Here is a 27,254-nt window from a genome sequence, read left to right on the forward strand (position 1 = left end):
CGAACCCGCGACCTTTGGGTTGCCGGGCAGGTACTTTACCCACTCGGCTAGCCCGGTCGGCTCTGGAACTTGTGGGTTGGTCACAAATCAAAGCATTCAGAGAAATAATTATAGAAGCTACTAGTCTTTTCATACCAACTAAGCCATACTATTCTAGGCTTAGACCTAAACGGATGTCAGATGAACTAATGAGATAGATTGCAGAGAATAAAAATGCACTCGGTTCATATAAATTATCAATACACAAGCCTATGGCCAGTAGTGTAGGAACACCTTGGCACTGGGGCAAGTGCCAAGGATGCCGCAATCAGAAGGGTGCACTGACAAGCCACATCAGTTCCATGTCAAGCTATTTTGACACACAAGGATATCTGTCAAAATGGCACCCCTAGATGATGTCACATGAGGATTAGAGCAGAGGGCGGGGCGAAAATTAATTTTCGCCAAATGGCATGCTTTCAGAGGCGATTCAAGCTTGCATGAATCCTTAAATCTGAGTACATACTGCACAGCAGCTTAGATCTATTTGCCGTCCAGAACCTAACTTTGAAGGAACCAATCAAGCAACTGCTTCATCAGCGCATGCTTGAATGCATAACAGTTCGCAATTCACGCATTGTGTATATTCTACAATACTGAATAAGTTAGAAGTTATAAATAATATGTATATAGTGTTTTGGTGCTTGCTATATAAACAGGTAATTGTGATGTTTGTTTGTTATTTGGTTTTTAGGAGCATTAGCAACTAAGGCCATATTGTTCTGGGGATATGCGATGGTCATTCCCTGACCTTTCCGCATCCTCCGTATTTGGTGGGCACGGGCTCAAACCCCGGTCTAATCAAGAAGCGTGTGCTACGCACTGCTGCTCCTGCCCACCTGGCTATGGAGGCACCTAGGTAATTGTGAATATTGCGATTTATAATTTAAATAAAACAACAAAAGCTGAATTAATTTTAGACATGCCACCAAAGAAAAAGGTGGACGCCAGTACCGCATAGAAAGACTGCATAAACAAGAAATAAAAAAATATATATATATTCTGCTAGTTTACAAAACTAGCTTACAGTAAGCCACTCCAAACCTGAAAGTTACAACTAAAACAAACATAATTCGAATGAGGATGAAACAAATGATGATGCTATTTGATATTGTCACTAGTTCTTAAATTTGAATTTTTTTTTTTTTTCTGAAACTGTCCCAAAATGTCAGAATCACTTGGATATTCAACTACTGTAACAGAAATAGTTGAAATTTACAGCAAGGTGTGGATGATTCACTTCTGCGAGACAACAGATGACCACTTGGGATAAAGAAAAACAACTCTCTGTCACAGCATGGTGGTACCAAGGGTTTACAATACATATCCATCTCCACATCCATACAGACATAAGAGATACACACATAAGAAATTCATGCATATTACATAATATTGAAACTCAAGATGCTCTCCATACTATCCAGCCAGAATAGTTCTAGAACTGTTAACAGCAATTATATCAAAAGCAGTGGTAAAAGTGTAATGCTGCTCACAGAGAGAATCTCTAACAAGGTGCTTACTGCAGAAAGTTGACCAGGCCTATAGTCCAAATGTTGTATACATCTTGATCTGTCCACTGGCTATGAATACATAGAAACTAGTTGACAAGCTCAACTTCTTGGTATGTGGGACAGGTAGTTGGATAGGTTAGGGTACCACTAAGTTGCATATGGTAATCTCTTTAGCTCTTAATTCACACTTAGCAACAGCACTGTTGCCTAAACTGCATGAAGGCCAGAGGCACAAACAAAATGCGTAGCCAGTTAAGTCTATCATTATCCATTTTTGTTATATGGAAAATTTGTTTCGTTCTACAGAAACTATTTTAAATGTAATTACCTAGGGAAATTAAAAAAAAATTCGCTACAAAGTTAGTTAGACACAGTGGCATAGTGTTTTATGGAAGGTGCTACCAGCAGTTTCCCACATCTGCACCATAGTACTTGGGGAAGAAGTACAGAATCTCTGTAAAAGCAAGAAAAGTTTAATGTCTGGTTTGCATCAGAGTACTGTTGTATTCTGTTATTGTGTCTCTGGCTGTTTGGCTGCAGGACCCCCTAATGGGACCTCGCATTGCCCACCACTGGGAGGTGAGTCAGGCTGCCCATCACACTCTGTTCATTAAACAGAGGTCCGAATGTACTTATTATTATTTATTATGATTTTACCAATTATCCAAAAAAAGGCATGTAGCCACAAATTTGTCAAGGGCACCAAAAACCTAGCTGTGCCTCTGCCTATGGCAGTTATAAACTAGTCTGCAATTAAGCACACAGGACGATTCACGCAAAATTTGCACATAAGATGTGCAAATCCATTCCAAAATTACAAAGGTGAATCAAAGGATAACTGTATCAAAGAAATACTGACCTGTTAGCTTAACCTCTGTTCCAGGGAAAATAATGGGGTCACTGGTTAAAGTAATGCAGGACCATCCATACAGGATTGCAGTTATACTTTAGTCACAACATGGGTTTATTTAGGGGAGATCTTGTCTGATAAAACTGATTGGATACTAATGCAATAAACAAAGGAATTGGATGCAAAAAATAATTTTGATATCGCATACTTGGATTTAGGAAAGCTTCTAGTACTGCTGTACATAAAAGATTGCTATAAAAATTGGAACAGTGTGGCATTAAGGGAAAGTTACTGCTATAGATAAAGGGATAGCTGAGTGGGAGATGTTGTTGTTGTTGTTATTTGGTTTTTAGGAGCATTAGCAACTAAGGCCATATTGCTCCGGGATATGCGGTGGTCATTCCCTGACCTTTCCGCATCCTCCATATTTGGTGGTGATGACGGGCTCGAACCCCGGTCTAATCAAGAAGCGTGTGCTACGCACTGCTGCTCCTTCCCATCTGGCTACGGAGGCGCCTCTGAGTGGGAGAAGACAGAGTGGTAACCAATGGACACTGCCCTTCTTGGACTAATGTTATTAGGGGGATTCCCCCAGAGTTCAGTGTTGGGGCCATTGTTGTTTTCCATATTTATCAATTTTGTGCAATTTTGAGTCAGTGATGAGGGTATATCAGGCTTAATCTGTAAGTTTGTAGATGATACAAAGATTAGCAGGGTAGTTAATCATAATAATGAAGGTATGCTTCTTCAAAGAGAGCTGGAAAAATTAGGCAGATGGGCTGAGAAATGGCAACTGAAGCTTAACATTTACAAATGCAAAGTACTGCATATGGGGTAGCAGTAATCCCACAGTAACATATCAACTATGTGGTACTACACTCAGGGTAGTGGAAAATGAAAAGGACCTAAGAGTAATTGTGCAATCTGATACAAAGTTCTGTGAGCTGTGCAGAAAGGCTGCCAGGACAGCTAATGGGGTTTTTCTATTATATACAGGAATTCTGCTAGCAGGGATAATAAGAGGTGATTATCCTACTGTATAAGGCAAGGGTCAGGCCACATCATGAGTACAGCATACAAATCTGGAGGCACATTTTAAGAAGATATAGAGCTGCTGGAACAGGTACAGAGAAGGGTAAAGAGATTGGTCAGGGGAACAAAGGGGTACTCTTACAAAGAAAGGCTTCAGTTCTGCAAATTGCAGTGTCTGGAGACTAGGAACCTGGACGGGTTATCTGATTGAGGTGTTTAAGTCCTTGGAACGTTTGCATAAACTCAATGGTGAAGGTTTGTTTATTTGTTCTTTGGTTTTTTAGGAGCATTAGCAGCTAAGGCCATATTGCTCCAGGATATGCGGTGGTCATTCCCTGACCTTTCCGCATCCTCTGTATTTGGTGGTAACGGGCGCGAACCCCGGTCTAATCAAGTAGCGTGTGCTATGTACTGCTGCTCCTCACGACCTGGCTACGGAGGCACCACAATCAATGGTGAAGGGATTCTTTCTCTTGCTCAGACTATGCACATGAGGGAGCATATTAGTTCAAATTGAGGAAAGATGGTTGCAGATTTTGATTTGATTTGGGTTTTATTGGCACATCAGCAACAGAGGCTATAATGCGCCAAATACCGGTCATATATAAAAAGTTAAAACATTCAGTGACCTAAGTAATTAGGCCACCATGTCGAGATATAACAGGTGTAAAAGTACATGAACAAAGGAATAACGATTCAATTTTAAATATGAGTAAAAAGGTTTACTGATTTTAAAAGGCTAAAAACAGCAGACACATTGTCATTGTCAGATAAAATCTGACCGAGTGTATACGGCTCAGCCAGATGACTAAAAGCGGTAAAATAAAAATCACGTTCGTGTCTAAAACGTGGACACTCGGTTAAAATGTGGCGTATACTTAAACAGGTGTCACAGTTCTCACACATAGGACAGTCATCTGCCCTCGGCAGAAATGCATGTGTAAGATGACTGTGTCCTATGCGGGGGCGAGCTAAAACAACTTCCTCTCTGCGATTCCTGCGCAGACAAGACTGCCAATGTCAGATTACAGGCTTTATCTGATAGAGCTTGTTTGTGACTTGCTCATGCCAGGATTGTTGCCATTGGGACAGTAATTTATCGTGTATTAACTGCCTGTAGTCTGTATAGGGGACTAACAGGCAATAAGTGTTGTGGGGTTCTGGTGTCCTGGCTGCAGCATCTGCCAGTTCATTTCCCACAATCCCAATGTGGCTTGGAATCCAGCAGAAATGAATGTCGAAAGAACACTCAGACAGAGAGTGTAGCGTCTGCTGAATCCAGGTCACAAATGGATGAGGATTATACCTCATACCCGATAAAGCCTGCAGTGTACTTAGAGAGTCAGTGTACAACATACACCTTTGATACCTATGGGTTTCAATGTGGTCCAAGGCTAACTCTATAGCATACAACTCAGCTGTACATATGCTGCATTCTTGGGGAATCTTTCCAGATATAGAATGACCTGGAAAGATAGCAGCAGATCCAACAAACAACTCCGACTTCGACCCATCAGTGAAGACAGGCAAGAAGTCGGAATATTCGGCCCGGTGGGCAGCATAGAGTTGGTGGTAGACAGAAGATGGAGTAATGAACTTACCCCAATTTTTAAGGGATAAATCGCATGATGGTAAGCGAGCTTGCCAGGGTGGAAGTGGTTGCCTTGGTGACTGGGCAACATTGTCTACCATGATGTCGAGCTCTCTAAGCAGCTCTTGGACACAGATACCAAAAAGGCCGATTGGCAGTCTGACGAGTGTTATATAGGTTTTCCCATCGTGGCTTGAAAACGGACGTCCACGTAGGGTTGTCTGGCAGGGATTTTAATTTAATGGTATATTTTAAAGACAATTGCTTTCGTTGAAATGACAGTGGTGGTTCAGTTGCTTCAACATATAAACTCTGGACAGGGGATGTTCTAAATGCTCCAGTAGCAATATGGATGGCTTGGTGGTGAACTGGGTCCAGCTATCTAAGTACGCTGTTTCTAGCCGATGCGTACACTTGGGACCCATAGTCTAGTTTAGATCGGATAAGTGCATGATAGAGGCTGAGCAAAGTGGAGCAGTCTGCTCCCCATTTATTGGAGGAAACAGAGCGTAAGAGATTCAACCCTCTTGTGCACTTTGTCCGCAGTTGACAAATATAGGGTAAAAATGTCAACTTCTTGTCGAAAATGAGCCCCAAGAATTTTTTCTCGGGTGCTACTGGGATGATGTTTTGTCCGAGTTTAAGTTCTGGTTCAGGGTGAAGGTTCCGTTTGCGACAAAAGTGTACGCAGACAGTCTTCTGTGGTGAGAACCTAAAACCATTAGTCACTGCCCAAGAGTTGACGTGGTCTATGGCATGCTGCAATTGTCTCTCAATGACCCTCATATTGCATGACTGCAAAAAGATGCTAAAGTCATCTACAAAGAGGGCACTGTTTACGGTTGGAGGAAGTTGTTCAGTTATAGAGTTAACTTTGATTGCAAAAAGCGTAACGCTTAAAACTGATCCTTGTGGAACTCCCTCTTCTTGGCAGAATGGCCGGGAGAGGGTGGATCCTACACGAACTTGGAAAGACCGGTCTGTAAGGAAGTTTTTGATAAAGAGGGCAATGTGTCCTCTAAGACCAAAGTTATATATGTCTTTTAAAATTCCATATCTCCAAGCCGTGTCGTACGCTTTTTCCATATCAAAGAAAACCGACACCTGGTGCTCATGTTTCAAGAAAGCATCACGTATAGATGTTTCCAAGCAGATTAAATGGTCAAGTGTTGACCTATTCCTTCGGAAGCCACACTGTATCCTGGAAAGGAGGTTGTTAGCTTCTAAATACCACAAAAGACGAGCACTGACCATTCTTTCCAGAATCTTGCACAAGCAGCTCGTCAGAGCGATAGGACAGTAATTTTTTGGTATTTTTGGATCCTTTCCTGGTTTCGGAAAGGGAAGGATGGTTGCCATATGCCATGAGTCCGGAAATGTCTCCTCAATATAAATTCTATTATAGAGACAGAGCAAATGATCCATGGATTCCGATGAAAGGTGTTTAATCATCTCATAATGGATGTCGTCTGGCCCAACAGCACTCGCCTTGGATAGCAAGAGTGCTGCTTTCAGCTCCCACTGTGTAAAGGGCTGATTGTATCCCTCGCGATTGTTAGAGGACAGCTTCAGGTGATGTTTTTCTGATCTTTGTTTGACTGCGAGGAACTCTGGGGGATACGATGTTTCTGAAGACACTTTAGCAAATGTCTCCCCAAGAGTATTTGCAATTGCAGTTAAATCTGCAATTGTACATCCATTATGTTCCAGGGTCGATGAAGGGTGTGAGTTGTATTTGCTCTTCATTTTCCGAACTTTGTCCCAGATGGCTTTAGGATTGGCAGTCCATGTAAGGGAAGATGAAAATTTGATCCAAGATTCCTTTTGGCTCTGACATCTAATGTACCATGCTTTGGCACGTGCACGTTTGAAGGCTATTAAATTATCTGTGGTGGGGTAGCAACGAAATATTCCCCATGCTTTGTTTTGAGCCTTCCTAGCTGCTGTGCATTCTCCATTCCACCATGGTTTTGGAAAACGTGGAAAGCGGGACGATGTCCTTGAAATTGCAACTGCTGCTGCCTGGACGATACTTGCTGTGATGTGTTTTACTGCCTCATTAATTGGCTCCTGGCCGACTATAGTGGTATTGAATGTTGCCAGATGACGAAAGGCATTCCAGTCAGCGTGATCGATATTCCAACATTGTATCCTCGACTGGTGACATTGTCTCCCATTTGAAATGGTGGATAACACAGGAAAGTAATCACTACCGTAAAGGTTTTCTTCAACCTCCCATGTACTCAGAGGCAGAAGGGAAGGGGAGCAGATGGAAAGATCAATGGCAGTAAATGTACGGGTAGCCGTGTGGGAAAAGGTGTTAGATCCCACATTTAGAAGGGCTAGATCATTGTTTTCAAGCAATCGCTCGATAATCCGACCTCTTCTGTTGATGTCAGAACTACCCCACAGTGGATTATGCCCACTGAAATCCCCTAATAAGAGGAAAGGGGTGGCAGATGCTTAATGAGATCATCAAGGTCTGCCTGGGCGGTGTCGTTCCCAGGTGGCAAATAAAGGGAGCAAACAGTTAAAAGGAACCCTACTGTAAGACGAACTGCTACAGCCTCTAGATTAGTGGTAAGAAAGGGGTTGCGGTTACCCACAAGGATAGCGACTCCTCCGTGGGTAGGTCCATCCCCAGCTCTGTCTCTGCGAATAACTGAGCAGTTACATAAATAAGGATCTTCATTTGCTTTAAATACGTCTCCTGTAAGCAAAAGCAAGTTGGTTCATGCTTACTCAGGAGAGCCTTGATGTCATCTCTATTTCTACGAAATCCACGGCAATTCAATTGGAGAAATTTAAATTATTTAAATTTCTCCAATTGACCCATTATTTTGATTTACTGGGTCCGTCTGGTGGCTTCCGAAGGGCTGAGGGCTTCATTTTCTCAGTCCTGGGTTTATCTCTCTTTGGAAAGACTGGACGTTGGCCTTTATCCATTTCTTCTTCTTTCGCAAAGAGTTCCAGGACAGACTCGTCCTGTACCTCCTTATCTTCGACATCCATTGTCTCTTGGATTGTAGATGCCTGTTCCCCTTTCTTCCGAGTTTCTTTAGTGCTCGGTTTTGGAAGTGGTGGAGCACTAGGAGGTACGGATATATCAGTGGCAGCTGACTGTGATTTTTGGGTGGGCTTTTGGGAACTTAATAAATAGTGCGCAATGGGGGCAAATGACTCTCTTGGTGGAATACTCATATCAGTCTGAGTACCAATGGTACTTTTCCCAGAAGCTTTCTCGGCGTATGAGGGCTTAGCGCTATTTATAGGTTGGATGCATCTTCTGGCCTCCTGATAGGAGATGTTTAGCTCTGTTTTTAGTTTTTGAATTTCCTTCTCCTCTTTCCACCGCTGGCATGCTCGAGAGTATGCAGGGTGTTCTCCTTGGCAGTTAGTACAACTTGGCTTAGAAGCTAAACATTCCTTGCTCTCGTGGTCTTTGGCACCACATCGAGCACAGGCAGGGTTACCACGACAAGCTGTTTGAGAGTGGCCATACTTTTAGCATTTAAAACACCTCAGTGGGTTTGGGATATAAATCCTCACTGGGCAATTTAAATAGCCTGCTTTTATAGAACTTGGAGGCCGTGGGGTGTTGAACGTCACGATGAGAACTCGGGTAGGGACGAGATTCCCATCCTTCCGCATCGATATTCTTTTCACAGCCGTCACTCCTTGGTCTTTAAGTTCAGAGCAGATCTCTTCTTCAGAAACATGAAGAAGATCCCACTCTGATATGACACCGCTTGAGAAATTCAAGGTTTTATGGGGAGGTAACGACGATGGGTAGTTCCCCTAACGATGTGGCTTTCAATAGTTGCTGTGCATGTTTTTGGCTTGCAGCCTCGACTAAAATGTCTCCAGAACGTAGCCTTTTTACAGATTTTGGAGATCCTATCAACCCTTCTAATCCTTTCTGGATGAAAAAGGGTGACATTTTCCCGAGTGTCTGCTCTCCGGTGGAATGGAGAATGAGGAAAAGCGGTGTCACAGATGGTGGTGTATCCTCAGTTCTGGCTCTTTTTGCAGAGGTATTTTCTGTGGTTTCGTCTCGATTAGGTAGGGGCCTTGTTGGGGCCCCCAGAAGAAATAGAATTTAAATTACTCATAAGAGTAAAGAAAAAGTGTCTGATGCCTAAGTACCTCACCCACCACGGAGCCCTATGAGGGGGTGCCCACTAGTGAACTAGCAGGTACTGCGTACATGAATGGGACGCCGAGTTCGCTTAGAACACCATACCCACATTACCAATAAGTCTTTATCCCGTTCCAGGACCAAAGGGAGGGAGACTTATTGGAACGCATTGACCCTAGCAGTAAAAACCACCCGCCGATTGATCCCAGTCGGGCCGGTCCGGGACCACCCGTCTTGTCGAAGCAGGGGACAAAGTGGTGTATTAAGGCTGGGCCCCTCAACCACCAGGATTCCCCCTTTCCGCATTCCACGGGTCGCGGCGCACGGCTGCACATGCCGGATTCCAAAGATGTAACCCTGGAACCAAGGTATGGGCGTTAGATCCCAGTGATGCTAATCTGGAAACCCAGCAACATCACTGGGAGGTCCCCTCACCACGTCGAGGGGATGGTTGCAGAATAGATGTGCAGAAGTTTGCTGGAACAAGTGTCCATCTGTTGTCATTGAAGTAGATAGTTTGAATAAATTCAAGGAAGAAGTAGACAAACTATTGGAGGGGATAGATAAGTGAATTTTTTTTTTTTTTTTTTTTGGTGATGCTTGGCTGATAACCTTGATTTCGTGCATCATTTGACACTATTTAATACTAATACTAATAATTGCATATCTCTAACCTGCAGGCACTTCTATATCAATGGATGCTTCTTTAACTTCTGTTCTGGGGAAACTAATGGAGCCTCTGGTTAAAGAAGCATTGCAGGATCATCTAGACAAGACTGTAGTAATACTTCAGACACAGCATTGGTTTGTTAAGGGGAAGTCTTGTTGACCTATTTGATTGGATATAATGATGTGGTCACAGAGGAACTGGATGCAAATAATAATTATTTTGATATCATATACTTGGATCAAGTTGCTAAAATGGATAAAAGGATCGTTCAGTGGGAGAAGACAGAGTGGTAATCAATGGACACTGCTCTTCATAGACTAATGCTATTAGTGGAGTCCCCAGGGTTCGGTGTTGGGCCCACTGTTGTTTTGTATATTTACCAATGATATTGACGAAGGTATATCAGGCTTAATGTCCAAGTTTGCAGATGATACAAAGGTTGGCAGGATTGTTAATGATAGCAATGGCAGTATGCTACTGCATCAGTATCTAGAAAAAAGATGGTCATATGGGCTCAGAAGTGGCAAATGAAGTTTAACATTGACAAATGCAAAGTACTACATATGGGTATCAAGTAACCCCAGAAAAACATACCAAGTGCGGAAGTTTTCCTTTAGCCAGTGTGTGTGGTTGATTGCTGGAACAAACTTCCATCTGTCGTAGAAGTTGACAGACAGCTTAAATAAATTCAAGGCAGAACTAGACAAACATTTGAAGTGAATAGATGGGTGAAATGGGAAGGGGTTTCTTTTTTTTTTTTTTTTTGGCTGATGCTGTATAAGCTTGCTTCCTTGCATCATATGCCACTACTAATGCTAGTTGTGTAGTACTACAATCAGGGTGGTAGAGAATGAAATTTTACGAACTTGATATGAAGTTTTCTGAACAATGTAGATAGGCTGCCAGAGCAGATCATAGGGTGTTGTCAATGATATACTGGAATTTTGCTAGTAGGGAAAAGGAGGTGATTATCTCTTTGTATACGCAAATGGTTAGGCCACACCTTGAGTTCTGCATACAGATCTGGAGGCCTCAATTTATAAAGGATGTACAGTTGCTAGAACAAGTAAAGAGGAGGGTAACAAGATTGGTGAGAGGAATGAAGGGGTCCTCTTACCAAGAAAGGCTTAAGTTCTGCAAATTGCAATGTCAAGAGACTAGGAACCTGCGAGGTGATCTGATTGAGTTGTATAAGCCCTTCAATGGTTTGAGCAGGCTCAAAGCTGTTGTGATTCTTCCTATTGCTCAGATTATGAACCTGAGCGGGCATAAATTCAAACTGAGGAAAGATAGTTATAGAACAGATGTGCAGAAATTTACCTTTAGCCAGCAGGTAGTTGATTGTACGAACAAACTTCCATCTACCGTTGTGGAAGTTGATAGCTTAAATAAATTAAAGGAAGAACTAGACAAAGTTTTAGAGCAAATGGATGGGTGAAATGGGAAGTTTTTTTTTTTTTTTTTTTTTTTTTTGGCTGATATTGTATAAACTTGCTTTCTTCCATCATATGCCTCTACTAATGCTAAGCTCTCCTTATGATGGATAATGGTTTAACCACCTTCTTTGCAGATTTAACATAATAGATGCGATCAGACCTGAGCCATTTGTTCACTTTAGCTGCCACAATTTCTCTCACACTTTACTCTCTATTATTACAAAATCATTTAACTCCCAATTAATATTAAACAAATCTGTTAAACCCATTTCTAAAAACTTCTTCATGTATTTTTACAGTAGATAGTTGATACACGTAAAGAAAGGGAATCATCTAGGTGGCAGCTTCCCAGTGATCACTGCTGTATAGTTGCTAAGACACTAATCACGCAACAGAAATTACACTAGGTAGATACTGAGGTATCCCTCAGGTGCCACCATACAAAGATAGATAAAGTTTGTGGACCATGGTTGTAATGTCAGTTTCAATTATAAAATTTATTGATGATTTTGGAGGCAAATATTTTATTCTATTTTTTTGTTATACAACCAAATGTGAAGCATCAGCATGAAATACTATATAATTATTCAGCTTATAATTAGTATTAGTATTAGCAATGGCCACATGGTTCAAGGAAGCCTACTGGTTTATGCTGCACCAGCCAAAAAAAATAAATAAATAAATAAATAGAATAAAATAAATAATAATAAAATAATAATAAGAAGAAAATTTTAAAAAATTAAATAATTAATAAGAGAAAAGGAAATAGCCAACCTACGTGTTTCCCTCCTCCCATAGGTAATTTTTTAGATGAACTTTGAATTTTTCCAAACTATCAGCATCTACCACCCATGTTAGTAACTTATTCCAGTAATTTATAACTCGCTGGCTAAAATAAAACTTCCTGCCCATCTCCCCTTGTAACTTGAAATTATGGCCCCCTAGTTCTAGAATCATTTATAATCATGAAAATTTTGTCCTCATTCATTTTACTTATGCCTCCCAGAGCCTTAAACACCTGAACAGGTCTCTCTAAGGTGCCTAGTTTCCAAGCTCTGCAACCCACATATTCGAAGTCTTTCCTCATATGGATGCCTGTTTGCCGATCATGCCAGGCAAGTTACCAGTCTTTGGACCCTTTCAAGAAGCATGATGTCTTTCTTTAGGTGCAGTCTCTATACTTGAACACAGTATTCCAAGTGGTCTAACAATAGCTTTATATTATGGGATTATGATGTCTTTATCTCTACTAGCAATTGTTCGATAAATCATCAATAGGACACCATGGCCCTTCCTTGCAACCTGTCTACAATACTCGGAGAACTTCACATGTGACTGTACGTAACACACAAGTCCCTTTCCTCCACTACCAGCTTTAGTTCAACTCCACCAATTGTATAAGTTATTTCGGAGTTACTGTTCCTCAGGTGTAATACCTTACACTTTGTTGGATTAAAGCATAGCTGCCATTTTTCTGACCATTCCTGAAGTCTATCTAGGTCACTCTGAAGAAGCTCTGTTTGGCGGTGATCATTAACTACTCTACTACCAATTTTAACATCATCTGCAAATTTAGACATCGTGCCCTCTATCCTTTCATCAATGTCTTTTATAAAAATTAAAAACAACAGTGGTCCTATTACTGATCCTTGGGGAATCCCACTTCCTACATCAACCCAATCTGAGGAATAACCATTTATCACAACCCTCTGCCTCCTACCCTGAAGCCATCCAGCTATCCATCTAAGGCTTTACTCTATGATTCCAACCTGTTCCAGCTTATAAAGTAGCCGCTTATGTGGGACTGAGTCAATTGCTTTGTTGAATCCAAATAATGTCAAAATTATTCACTAAGTCAAGTTCTTGAGTTACCCTGTCAAAATAGCTAACCAAATTAGTTAAACATGATTTTCCCTTTACAAAACCATGCTGAGTATGCTTCAGAATTCCATTTCTATCTAAATGATATGATCCTGAATTCCACCCTTGATCATTGTCTCCATAATATTACCCACTACTGAAGTTAGACTGACCAGCCACTAACTTCCCACTTCACTCTTGGAACCGCCCTTATGTACTGGAGATAACCCCAGGGGCCCACATCTGGTGAGTATGGGCTTGGCACACCCAGGGTCCTGAGCTGGATATCATCATTCTTCTCTTTCTTGGTGATTCCCTTCTACTTTTGACTCTCTCTCTCTCTCTCTCTCTCTCTCTCTCTCTCAGGGTTACTCGGGAACATTTTTTTTTTTTTTTCCTGGTGCAGCATAAGCCTCAGGCTTCCTTGCATCATATGGATATTAATAATAATAATAATAATAATACATTGGCACTTTTCCAATCCAATGGATTCACTCCCGAGTCCAGTGATGCTCTCATAATTAGCCTAAATGGTTCAATGCACCCGCTGTCTCCCTTAAGATTATAGGGTATATGCCATCAACCCCAGGAGCCTTACCAGCCTGTAGGCTCAAATGTTTTTTCATTAAATAGCAAAAATTAAATAAAATAACATTAAATAAATTACATAAAGCAGACATTTATTAATATTATAACTATGGGTAATAATAATAATAGTTTATTTCACCATATGCATTTTGCATCTAAAAATATGTAAGTGCTATTTAATATATTTTAAAAGGAATGCTAATAAAATCAGATTATTATGCTATTTTTAAAATATATATTATTAATAATAAAAATATTATTATTATTATTGTCAATAATTATAAATTTGTTATAAATAGCAATTTATCAAAAAATAAAAATCATAAATATATAAATTGAACTATATGGTGAAACAGACTGAATGCTAATAATTTTTAACTTTGTGTTTCAATGTTTAGCGGTATGGATATGGTGGCTGGATTCAGATGCAACACTGCTGTGAAAGAGAACAAGCTAATATGGTTCGAGATGATGGAAGATTTTTCAGGACTGTTGATAAAAATTCCTGGTGCTCTAAGACAAGAATCAAGGATATGGATGATTCTGGTAATTATAAATAACTGTCTCTTTAATAAGACAATTTACCTATCCTTTTTTGAGGCTATTCTGTGGTGGATGTACATTAGCTTGCTCATAAATTCAAAACATTGTTTTTTTTATAATATGGAGGTTTTTGCTTATCAAACATTGCAATAGTAAAGGAATAATTTTCAGCACCTTAATTATGTAGATTTTTTATTTTTGAATCTAAATATTTAGAAAGTTAAACAAAATATGACCACTGTCAATATATTGCTTCAAGTGGGAAGTTTGTAAACAGAACCAGAGAATAAGTTTATTTATGAGGTTCTGTAAGCATATAATTATACAATTATAGTGCCCCTCATAAATTTTAAGTAAACGTATATATTTCTATAGTAGTTGGAAATAATGTAGCATTTTTTATGCTAGCATAATACATAGCATTACCATGGTAGTAGTGTAGTACAGTAACTTCTTACTTCATGAGTGTTTAAAATTATGCGAATTTAAAATAACGTGCGGCAACCATATTTATGGAAAGTGCCATGAGAGGTTGAGTACATTCCAAAACAGATATTCAACCTCGATGAAACAGGTTTATATGGGGGGGGGGGGGAATTTCCATTGCTGAAAAGACTGCGCCTGGCTTTAAAGTGGCGAAAGATCAGCTAACCCTATGTTTGGTGCTAACATGGAGGGTCCTAAACTCAAACCTGTGTACATTTACCACTACCCAACCCTTGTGTCCTTAAAGATTACGGAAGGTCGTACATACCTGTGTACTCAAACCCTCAACTGGATGACTGCTGTTATCTTGGATCTCAGTTACAACCAGAATTGGAAGTGTATTGCGAGGCAGAAGGAATTGTTTAACACCTTACTTATTCTTGATAATGCCACAAGCCATCCACCTAGTATTGTTGATGTCTGTTCCAATATGAAGATTGTTTTTTTTCCCAGAAAATACAACCTCAATACTCCAGCCTATGGACCAACATATGATTAAATCTTTTATGCCTCAGTATTTAAGTGCATTCTGGCTGATCTAATTGACAAGACTGACCACAAACAAATGAGTTGCAGCAATATGGTGAGCCTTCAATATAAAAGATGCTTTAAAATTTGTTGATGCTGCATGGTGTGAAGTTCCACATAACTGTATTCAAAGTTCATAGCATAAGTTATATCCAGATCTTAGCAATCTTAGCAACTCCAAGGCTCTGAAACTGATGAAGATTATGCACAAACTAAAGACAAATACACGAAACTTGCTAAAAAAGACAGGGACCACTGAAGTGAAGGCAACTGATATCGATGATTTAATTAATTCGGATCATCAAGAATTGTCAAATGAAGATCTGTTTGCACTGGAGCAGCATTGCATTCAAAAGGAGGAGGCAGCAGCGAGTGAAAGCCAAGAGGTTAAAGAAGAACGGAGCCTGACAGTAAAAAAAATATCAAAAGCATTAAATCTTATTGATGAAGGCCTAAATCTGTTAGCTGATGAAGATCCTAATCTTGAATGAAGCTCCAAAGTGCAATGTAAAGTTACGCTAGAACTTGGTTGCTACTATCAGTAGCGTAGGAATGGCTTGGCATTGGGGCAGGTGCCAAGGCTGCCGGTATCAGAAGGGTGCCACTGACAGGCCACATCAGTTCCATGTCAAGCTATTTTGACACCCCAGGCTAGCTGACAAAATAGTGCCCCTAGATGATGTCGCATCAGGATGAGAGCAGAGGGTGGGGTGAAAATTAATTTTTGCCAAATGCCGTGTTTTCAAGGGGCGATTCAAGCCTGTATGCATCCTTAAACCTGAGTGCATACTGCATAGCAGCATAGATCTATTTGCCATCCAGAACATAACTTTGAAGGGACCAATCAGGCAATCGCTTCATCAGCACATGCCTTAATGCATAGCAGTTTCCAATTCAGGCATTATGTATAGTCTATGATACTCAATAATTTAGATGTGTGTATAGTGTTTTTGTGCTTGCTATATAAACAAGTATTCATGAATATTGTGATTTTAATTTAAATAAAACAAAAACGGCCCAATTAATTTTAGACATGCCGTAAAAGAAAAAAAGGTGACATCAATTCCACATAGTATGAGTTCATAAAGAGGAAATTGGAAAAAAAAAAAAAAAAAAAAAATCATTCAGCTAGTTTGCAAAACTGGCTTACAATAGAAGAAGATGAAAACGAACATAATTCGAATGAGGATGGAACAAATGATGATGCCACTGAAATGGAAGTCAAAGAAAAAGCCCAAACAGTTGAAGTCATTTTAAAAGAATTAAAAAGTATGGATCGATATAAAGAAATATGACCTTTTCAACAATTAAAAATAATTCAACATTCAGAAATGCAGTACAAGATGGGAAATAAATCAGAAATAAGTGGGAATAAATAAACTTACTAACATTTTAAAACATTAATTTATTAATACATACATATTAAGAAGCGATTTTTTTTCATACGTACATGATGCACACAATATTACTACACTTAGGAATTATTTTGCAAAATATTTTATTAGCTTTTGTTGTACACTGGATTTTAGTGTACATCATGTTCGTATCTGTTTTAACACTGAAACACATATGTTCAGGAAGATTTTATCATGATGAAGGCCTCAACGAAGTTTCAAAAGCTGCCAGCATTTCATATTTAGGTTTAATATCTCTGCTGCCTTCCCCTTTTTTCTTTCTCTAGTCATTGATATTGTCACTAGTTGTTGAATTAATTTTTTTTTTTTTAAACTATCCAAAATGTCGGAGTCACTCAAATATTCAAGTAGTGTGACCATTAAACAGAAATAGGGAAAATTTACAGCAAAGTGTGGATGGTTCACTTCCACGAAACAATCTGCCCACTGGCTATGGATACACAGAAAGTAGCCGACCAGCTTGACTTCTCAGTATGTGGAACAGGTAGTATTGAATAGATAGGTTTTATGGATACCACTAAGTTGCAGATGTTAATCTCTTTAGCTCTTAATTCAAGCTTAGAAACAGCACTAGCACCTAAATTTCTTGAAAGCCAAAGGTGTGAACAATGTATGCCCAGATAAGTATCTCGTTGGTTGGTTGGTTATTTGGTTTTTAGGAGCATTAGCAACTAAGGCCATATTGCTCCGGGAATATGCGGTGGTCATTCCCTGACCTTTCCGAATCCACTATATTTGGTGGTGATGGGCTCGAACCCCAGTCTAATCAAGAAGCGTGTGCTACACACTGTTGCTCCTTCCCACCTGGCTACGGAGGCGCCAAGTATCTCATAATCCATTCGTTATATGGAAACTATTATAAATGTAATCACCAAGGGGAATTCAAAAAAAATTCACTAAATAGAAAATTTTGCCATAAAGTTCCTTAAATAGAGGTGAGAATGTACTTATTATTATTTATTATGATTTTACCAATTATCGCAAAAAGGCGTGTAGCCACGAATTTGCCAAGGGCACCAAAAAGCTAGCTACGCCTCTGCTACTATGAGTTGTTGCGTAGGAAGAGGCAATGTGCAGAACAACTAACTCTAGATTCCTTTTTCAAGTGATCAAGGGGGCAGTCAAGTAAACCCAACACCTCCCGGGTTAGCATAACACCCCCACCTATCCAGTCCGAGGGAACGCAATCTGACCATGATGATCCCTCTCATGAATCTGCCTAAGGCCACCCTCCATCCCCAGTGTCTCTCCCTCTCTCTCAATTTTTTTTTTGTGTTGTGCTGTATATGTTGGTTATAGCAAACGTAGTTTTTCTTATTGTACAAAAAAAAAAAAAAAAAAAAGGAAGAAGTAAATCAATAAAGATGAATGAATCTCTTTGGTTGCTCATTATTTTCTATTGAATGCCCAGTCTTCCAACCAAAGAAAACGAATGGTATGAACAGGTAGGGATAACAGCTAGATTCGAGAGTTATTCTCATAGGCCTATTATCACATTTTTTGGTGATTATTGACATTACGCATGAATTTCAATTGGGCGAGACATTCTTGAACGTAACCCTCGCGTAAATTAAGAAGTCACTGTATTAAGAGTTAGTGCTGAAGGATTAATTTTTTTTTTTATTTTTTTTTTTTTTTAGAACAAAGCATATCATCCAGGGCAATGGGGAAGAATTGGCTGGGGAAGATGGATCTGTCTCCTACACATCAAGGCCTTATTGCATGCACTGCACAATTTGGGTTGTACACATTCAGGCCTGACATAATGACAAAGTGAGGAAATTAAACATAAATTTAGCATTTTGTCGGACAAATTTCAGTGGTTGAAGGAAAGGGTCATTGCCTCGAAGAAATTAAACCATGGGTCTCACAAACAATCAGCTGCCCATTTAACATTAGATCTTATCTTCGTGCAATTGGCAGCATGGTGGAATTACCATGAGCAGGATATGCTGATTCCATAGTAATTAGTTATGCTTGGTGACTCTTATTGTCAGGAAAGTAGGGGAATGTTCTTTGCAAATAGGATAGGTAGAACAGGACCATGATGTATCTACCAGGGGCAAAGGTTGGTAATATTTTGTAGCAGTTATCTCTTAAGGGCACAAAAGGTTAGTTCAGTGGTTTTCAACCATTTTTTAATAATAGCACCCCTAAGTAATTTATTTTATTTTGCGGCATCCCTACTCAATTTTCTGCCCGTTAGATACGATTCTCTCTCACTGTGTATATATATATATATATAATATTAAAAAATATATGTTATATGATATTTATATATATCTATATATATATATATATATATATATATATATGTATATATATATATATATATATACATATATATATATATATATGTATATATATATATGAAAAGTTACATTTCATAATACAAATTATATATATACAGTATATAATTTTATTCTTTATACAGAGGTACTAAGTAAACATCACTTATAGATCACCACAAAATCAAAAAGATACTGTACACCTTTTTATAATGAAATAAACATATAAATTGAAAAATAATAATAAGTTTAAGTAACTTAAACCCAAATTACGTGACACCCATGGAATGTCGTTGCGGCACCCTTAAAGATGCCGCAGCACCCGGGTTGAAAACCACTGGGTTAGTTGATTGGTTGAGTGGTTTTAATTTTATTAGTGCATAAGAAGTATGTCTGCCAGGGGCAAAAGTTGATGATGTTGTAGGACAGATATCATCTTTTAAGGGCACAAAAGGTGATATTGTACACATTGGCACTAATGACCTTAAGAGTAAGAGATCTGTGGATTTACTTAACAAGTACAGGTCAATGCTGGAAAAAAGTCGCAAGTTAGGGTTAAATTTGAAAGTGTCTGCAATTCTGCCCAGACACAATAGGAGGGAGTATATGATGAGAGCCTTGTCAATCAATTTGGCACTGGAGAGACTGTGCAAGCCTAACGGGGTAGAATTTTTTTCAGTGTGGTCTGTGCTTACTAACAGGAGAGACTGCTTCTACAAGGATGGGATACACTTAAATAGAAAGGATGCAAGAATATTTGCTGATGCTATCCAGGCAGTGTCAGGTGGGTCGAAAATCTGCTAGATTAGGGGGATACATGGACTAAAAGATTAACGGTAGCTGCAGTTGGAGCTGAAAGTGATTCTTGCAATGCTTTTATTGTAATGAGCAGCAGCCTAGAGAGCAAGTTGCTGCTGGGAGCCATCATGGAACAAGAAAATGCATGGGCTCTGTTAGAGTAACTATGAGTAAGAACAAATGCATGTATACTTGCATATACACTAATGCTAGAAAGTATAGTATATAAAATTGATGAATGTGAAGTGCTGAAAAAGGCATCAGAGGCAGATATTGTTGGGATATGAGAGACATGGTGTCACACAGATATAAGCTGTGCAGAATTGGAATTTGGGGAATACAATATGTACAGAAAGGACAGACAGGGTAGGAAGGAAGGAGGGGTTATGCTGTTAGTTAAGAAGCACATAAAATCTAAGGAACTGCATCCAATTGACGTTGCTGGACAGTGCAATGTTGAGTCTGTTTGGTGGGACATAAACACTGGGAAAGGGAAATTGAGAGTAGTAGAAGTATGTTATAGGCCTAATGACTCTGATGAGTACAATGAACAGTTGTGTAGAAAAACAGAATGGGCCAGTAAATCAGAATGCCTTGTAATGGGGGATTTTAACTATCCAGATATTGACTGGAAATTGTGGGATGGTTACAAGCACGCTAGCAACACTTTTGTCAATTTATTGGAGGATTGTTTTCTACAGCAACATGTTCGAGAGGCAACTAGAGGGAGTAATACCCTTGATCTGATGATTATCAGCAGTGATTATCCATGCATTAAGAATTTGTAAATAAAGGAACCACTAAGTGACAGTGATCATAGTGTACTGATGTGAGATTTACTTAATGCTTTAACTACCATCAAAGGTTAAGGGAAGGGTTTTTGTTTTCGTCAGGTGACTACAGTGGTCTCGGACAGTTTTTAAATTCTATACAGTGGGATCACCTAATGATGTTACCAATAGTGAATTCTAAATGGGAAGCCTTCAAGGACTTAACCTTGGAGGCTACTAGGCTTTCATACTAACTAAGAAATACTGTTCACGGTTCAGGTCTAAATGGATGTCGGATGAATTAATGATGCTCGTGGCAGAAAAAAAAAATGCATGGGATGCATATAAATTATCAGGCGACACAGAAGCCTATGCCAGATATAAGCTAGTCTGTAATCAAGTCACAAAGAAGGTTAGGCAGGCAAAGGCAGATTACAAGAAATCTTTGGCAAAGGACACAAAGAAAAACAACAAAGAGTTCTTTACTTATGTAAACTCTAAAAGGAACAGGATGAATCAGATTGGTCCACTTAACATAGATGGTTCAACTACTGATGATCCTGGTCAAGCAGCTGATAAACTGAATGAGTATTTTGCATCTACAGTCACACATGAGGAATTATTCAAGGAGGGGAACGCCAGAAGTTTATTAAACTCTGAGAGGGAGATAAGTGATTTTGTAATAACTGAGAGCAAAGTGGAGGAGAAATTGTTGAAGTTAAACATAAAAAAGACACCTGAGGCAGATGGATCTATCCGGTTATAATGAAGAAGGCAGCAAAGGAAGTAAGCAAACCCTTAGCCAGAATTATGAGCATCCTTAGAGTCAGGGGAGGTCCCCATGTAATGGAGATGTGCAAATATATCCCCAATTCACAAAGGGGGTTCAAAGGGTGACAAAAATAATTATAGCCCTGTTAGTTTAACTTCTGTTCTGGGGAAAATAATGGAGTCTGGTTATGGAGGTGATACAGGATCAACTAGACAAGACAGCAGTAACAGTTCAGACAAGCATGGGTTTGTAAAGGGGAAGTCTTGCCTGACCAATTTGATTGGATACTATGATGTGATCACAATGGAACTGGATGCAAAAAATAATTTTGATATCATATACTTGGATTTCAGGAAAGCTTTTGATACTTGTTGCAAATAGAAGATTGCTGTACAAATTCGAGCAGTATGGCATTAAGGGCAAGTTACTGCAATGGATAAAGGGATAATTGAGTGGGAGATCGCAGAGTGGTAATAAATGGACACTGCACTACGTGAAATAATGTTATTAGCAGAGTCCCGAGGTTTCAGTGCTGGGCCCATTGTTGTTTTGTGCATTTATCAATGATATCGATGAAGATATATCAGGCTTAATGTCCAAGTTTGCAGTGATACAAAGGTTAGCATGGTTGTTAGTGACAGTAAAGACAGTATGCTACTGCAACAGTATCTAGAAAAGTTAGGGGGGGGATACACAAATTAAACTTCAGTTGCCACTTCTCAGATGGGCTGAGAAGTGACAACTGAAGTTTAACATTGACAAATGCAAATATGGGTAGCAGTAACCCAAGAGAAATGTATCAACTGTGTGGTACTATACTCAGGGAGGTGGAGAATGAAAAAGAACTGGGGGTAATTGTGCCGTCAGATATGACATTTTCTTACAGTGCAGACGGGCTGCCAGAGCAGGCTACAGAGTTTTGTCAATGATATATAGGAATTTTGCTAGCAGATACAAGGAGGTGATTATCCCTTTGTATAAGGCAATGGTCAGGCCACACCTTGGGTATTGTATACAGGTCTGGCGGCCTCATTTTAGGAAGGATGTAGAGTTGCTAGAACGAGTATAGAGAAGGGCAACAAGATTGGTGAGAGGAACAAAGGGGTGCACTTACGATGAAAGGCTTAAGCTCTGCAAGTTGCAGCATCTGGAGACTAGGCACCTGCAAGGTGATCTGATCAAGGTGTATAAGGCTTTAAATGGTTTGAGCAGGCTCAATGCTGACAGGCTACTTCCGCTTGCTCTGATTAAAAACCTGAGGGAGCATAGATTCAAATTGAGGAAAGACAGGTATAGAATAGATGTGCGGAAGTTTGCCTTTATCCAGTGGTAGTTGATTGCTGGAACAGACTTCCACCTGTTATTGTGGAAGTTGATAGCTTAAACAAATTTAAGGCTGAACTAGACAATCGTCTGGAATGACTGGGTGTGTGAAATGGGAAGGTTTTTTTTTTTTTTTTTTTTGGTTGGTGCTGTGTAAGCTTGCTTTCTTGTATCATATGCCTCAACTAATGCTAATGCTAAAAGTAGAAGCAATGTGCCAAAACATGGTCATATAAAAAAAAAGGATAAACGGGCAAAAAAAATATTATTTCAGTTACCTATGACAATATTTCACTATGTCAAATGGTATTTATGGAAATAAGAATAAAATCTGTAAAAAGGGTATAAAGTATGTATAGATATAAAAGTATTTAGTATTTTAACTAAATCTAAATAAGTTTAAAGATTTTAGAAATTTTCAACTTACATGTGGTGATTAGCAAATAAAATCTGAGTGTATAAGGCTTGGACAGATGAATAAAAGTGATAAAAATGAATGGCATTCATCTATAAAAAGAGGGCATTTGCATAAAACTTATGAAGTGTTAAAAAGGTGTCGCAATTCTCACCCATGGCAGGGGGCTACCAGCCTTCAGCAAAAAGGAATGCGCAAGGTGACTGCCCTATGAACAAGCAAGCAAGCAAAAACAACTTCCTGTCTATGATTCATATGCAAATTAGACTGCCATGTTTTGTTTAAAAGGCTTAATCTGATATAACTTCTTTGTTACCTGTCCATGGTATGATAATACACAGTGCTTTTTTTTTTAAAAAATAGGTGCCAGTACTCATTCTTTGCTATCAGGAAACATTGAAAATTAAAAGGATATGAAAAGTACTCTGAAATTTTTTTTCCTGATATTGTTACTTTAGTAGTCATTTTTTTAGAATAAGATCAACAAATTAAGTGTATCAACATAGTTTATTAAGCATAAATTTATTATTCAAGTATATAAAAAAATAAGTAAAATGTGAGTAAAATAAGTAAAAAATAATAACATAAGTAAAAATAATTTCATAATCAAGTTTCGTCTAGAAAATAAGTGAACTCATACACCAACCATTAAATGAATTTTACTGTAACTAAAGTTTTTACAAATAAATATCAAAAACAAATATATAATTTACTACAATTTACAATAAACTGGTGGCTGTATATTACGAAATGCTAAAACTATAATAAAAATCATTTACTATAAAATATGCTAAAATATAAAGATTAAAGCGCTAAAAAACCTGAAGCTTTCGAGAGCGTCAGCTCCCTTCCTCAACAGTGAAAAGACTTCCTGCAACATCTCTTTATTAAACAGGCTCACGGTACTTCCGCACGTGGTATTCCTCCACGTGGTTCCCTCGGTGCATGGGCAGAACCGGAAGCAGAAATGGCTTGGGTACGTGGCAAACAAAATCGTTCATCCGTACTTAGGACAACTGCTTCGAAAATAGGATGTATGCGCATACCTCTGTCTCTATTCATGGTATTCTTACTGGATGAGCCAATCCGTAAACCCTCTAGCCACTTACGCTTCCAGTACCCATGCGCGTGGTTCATGATAATCGCGTCCTCTGGGGAGATTTGATGCTGCTTCTCCCAAAAATGTTCGGCCACAGCAGACTTATTATAATCGGTGGTTCTTATAGCATTTAAATGCTCCCTGAGCCGTCGTTTTGTTTCCCCCACATAACACTCCCCACAATCCTTGCATTCTATTCTGTATTCAGGGCTGTGCAGTAGATTTTCTCAGTATGATGCAAACTAATTGCCAAAAATGAGAACAGTGCGTACTGAGTTAATTCTCTCTTAATCCGTTCGCTACATGAAAATTTTATTCGCTCAACGGACACTATTTTAAATGTAACTTCCAAGGGGAATTCAAAATAATTCGCTATAAAAGGACTTTGTTAAACAGAGGCCCAACTGAGTAATTTATAATTATAAAAATGATTATACAGTTTTATATAGAAAATATCTTAAAAATAGACAGTAAAAAAATGCAAATTTAGTTAAATAATTTTAAGCTTATTTGAATAGTAGGTAAACATGTGAAAAAAAATTAAGGAATATTACAAATTTCGAAGTGCGCTGCATCCAAATGTCACTGTCAATAAAGGTGCCGGTACGCCGTACCATTGTGTACCGTCACAAAAAAAGCACTGATAATACATAACAGCGAGTTGTAACTTGTTGTATATTATCTATCTAGGAAGGAAATGAGGACTGTCTCCAGGTTGAGCTAACCTGGCCACAGCTTCTGCTAGATCAGTGGTTTTCGATCTGTGGTCTTTGGACCACTGGTGGTCTGCAACAATGACAAACTTTATTTATATAATAAACAAATAATATGTAAAGCTGATCTATCAGGCAGAACCAAATTGAACCCAAACTGTTATTTTTGAATAGCTGAGAAAATACTTTTCTACCCATTTAATATTAAGTATACACCGTTTGCATCATATATCAAATAATTCTTGTCAGCCTCATGTTCTTCGTTAGCAGCTCTCCATGCTTGCTGACATTGTGCTATTGGTGCAGATTTACATTCTCATATATTAAAGGAGGCGGCAAAGCAACTAAGCAAACCCTTAGCCATAATTATGAGAGCATCCTTGGACTCAGGGAAGGTTCCCAAGGACTGGAGATGCGCAAATGTATCCCAAATTCACAAAGGGGGATCGAAGGGTGACACGAGTAATTACAGACCAGTTAGTTTAACTTCTGTTCCGGGTAAAATAATGGAGTCACTGGTTAAAGGTGCATTGCAGGATCATCTAGACAAGACTGCAGCAATAATTCACACACAGCATGGGTTTGTTAAGGGAAAGTCTTGTCTGACAAATTTAATAGAATATTATGATGTGGTTACAAAGGAACTGGATGCAAAAAATAATTTTGATATCATATATTTGGATTTCAGGAAAGCTTTTGACACTGTTGCGCACATGGAAGACTATTGTACAAATTGGAGCAGAATGGTATTAAGGGTAAGTTGCTACAATGGATAAAAGGATGGTTGAGTTGGAGAAGACAGAGGGTGGTAATCAATGGGTGCTGCTCTTCATGGACTAATGTTATCAGGGGAGTCCCACAGGGTTCGGTTTTGGGTCCACTGTTGTTTTGTATATTTATCAATGATATTGATGAAGGTATGTCAGGCTTAGTGTCGAAGTTTGCAGATGATACAATGGTTGGCAGGGTTGTTAATGACCGTAATGGCAGTGTGCTACTGCAACAGGATCTAGATAATTTGGGCAGATGGGCTGAGAAGTGGCAACTGAAGTTTAACCTTCACAAATGCAAAGTACTGCATATCGGTAGAAGTAACCTAAGAGAAAAGTACCAACTGTGTGGTACTACACTTAAGGTGGTAGAAAATGAAAAAGACCTGGGAGTAATTGTGCAGTCAGATATGAAGTTTTCTGAGCAGTGCAGACAGGCGCTAGGGCGGGTCATGGGGTTTTGTCAATGATATATAGGAATTTTGCTAGCAGGGAAAAGGAGGTGATTGTCCCTCTGTATAAGGCAATGGTCAGGCCACGCCTTGAGTACTGCATACAGGTCTGGAGGCTTCATTTTAGGAAGGATGTAGATTTGCTTGAGCGTGTACAGAGAAGAGCAACATGATTGGTGAGGGGAATGAAGTGATTCTCTTACCAAGAGAGGCTTAAGTTCTGCAAATTGCAGTGGCTGGAGACTAGGCACCTGCGCGGTGATCTGATTGAGGTCTATAAGGCCTTGAATGGGTTGAGCACGCTGAATTCTGATGGGATCCTTCCACTTGTTCAGATTACGAACCTACGGGGACATAAGTTCAAATTAAGAAAGGACAGATGTAGAATAGATGTGCGGAAATTTGCCTTTAGCCAGCGGGTGGTAAATTGCTGGAACAAACTTCCATCTGTCGTTGTGGAAGTTGATAGGTTAAATAAATTTAAGGAGGAACTGGACAGGCATTTGGAGGGAATGGTGTGATTTTTTTTTTTTTTTGGCTGATGCTGCATAAGCTCATACACTTGCTTTCTTGCATCACATGCCACTACTACTACTACTACTATTACTACTATGTAAGAATTACTAAAAACCCATCAAATGTTTACACTATAGATATAACAGAAACATTATGTAAATCTGGTATTGGGGATTCAGAATTTGAACTTGATTATGTATACAGAAAGGCTAAACATGGCTGGAGGAGTCCCCTCCCCCAGCCACGAAGAAGGAGTTGTTCTTTTGATTAATAAGCACACAGAATCTAAAACAATACAATCAGTTGCTAGTATAATATCGATTCAGTATGGCACGAGAAACATTTGGAAAACAAAAGTTAGAGTTGGAGCCTGTTGTAGGCTAAATGCCTGTGATAAGTATAACACACATTCATACAGACAAAATATAGTAGGCCAACAAATTAGAATGTCTTATTACTTGGGATATTTATTACTTATTACTTATTACAAGTTGGATGAATAGTGAAGTTGCCACATTACTTGAGCAGAAAAAGGTGGCATGGAAAGGTTACAGAGCAATAAAAAGTACTGAAGCCTATAACAGCTACAAGGTGATGTGTAATAGAGCCACAGAAAAGGTTCGACAGGCAAAGGCAGTTTATGAGAAATCA

General features: G+C 39.1%; 1 protein-coding gene across 1 annotated transcript in view; it reads left to right on the plus strand.

Moving 5' to 3' along the window:
- LOC150079404 (2-amino-3-carboxymuconate-6-semialdehyde decarboxylase-like) overlaps nucleotides 1–27,254 on the plus strand; it is a 117,285-nt gene that overhangs the window by 14,497 nt on the left and 75,534 nt on the right. Inside the window, exon 2 of the mRNA XM_090383841.1 lies at nucleotides 14,114–14,261. Within this exon, the coding sequence (XP_090239967.1) occupies nucleotides 14,114–14,261 (148 nt within the window). The remainder of the gene's footprint in view (nucleotides 1–14,113; nucleotides 14,262–27,254) is intronic.

This window comes from Mastigoproctus giganteus, chromosome 10, assembly GCF_048544385.1.
Source record: "Mastigoproctus giganteus isolate SK-2022 chromosome 10, ASM4854438v1, whole genome shotgun sequence".
In the NCBI taxonomy this organism is placed as follows: Eukaryota; Metazoa; Arthropoda; class Arachnida; order Uropygi; family Thelyphonidae; genus Mastigoproctus; species Mastigoproctus giganteus.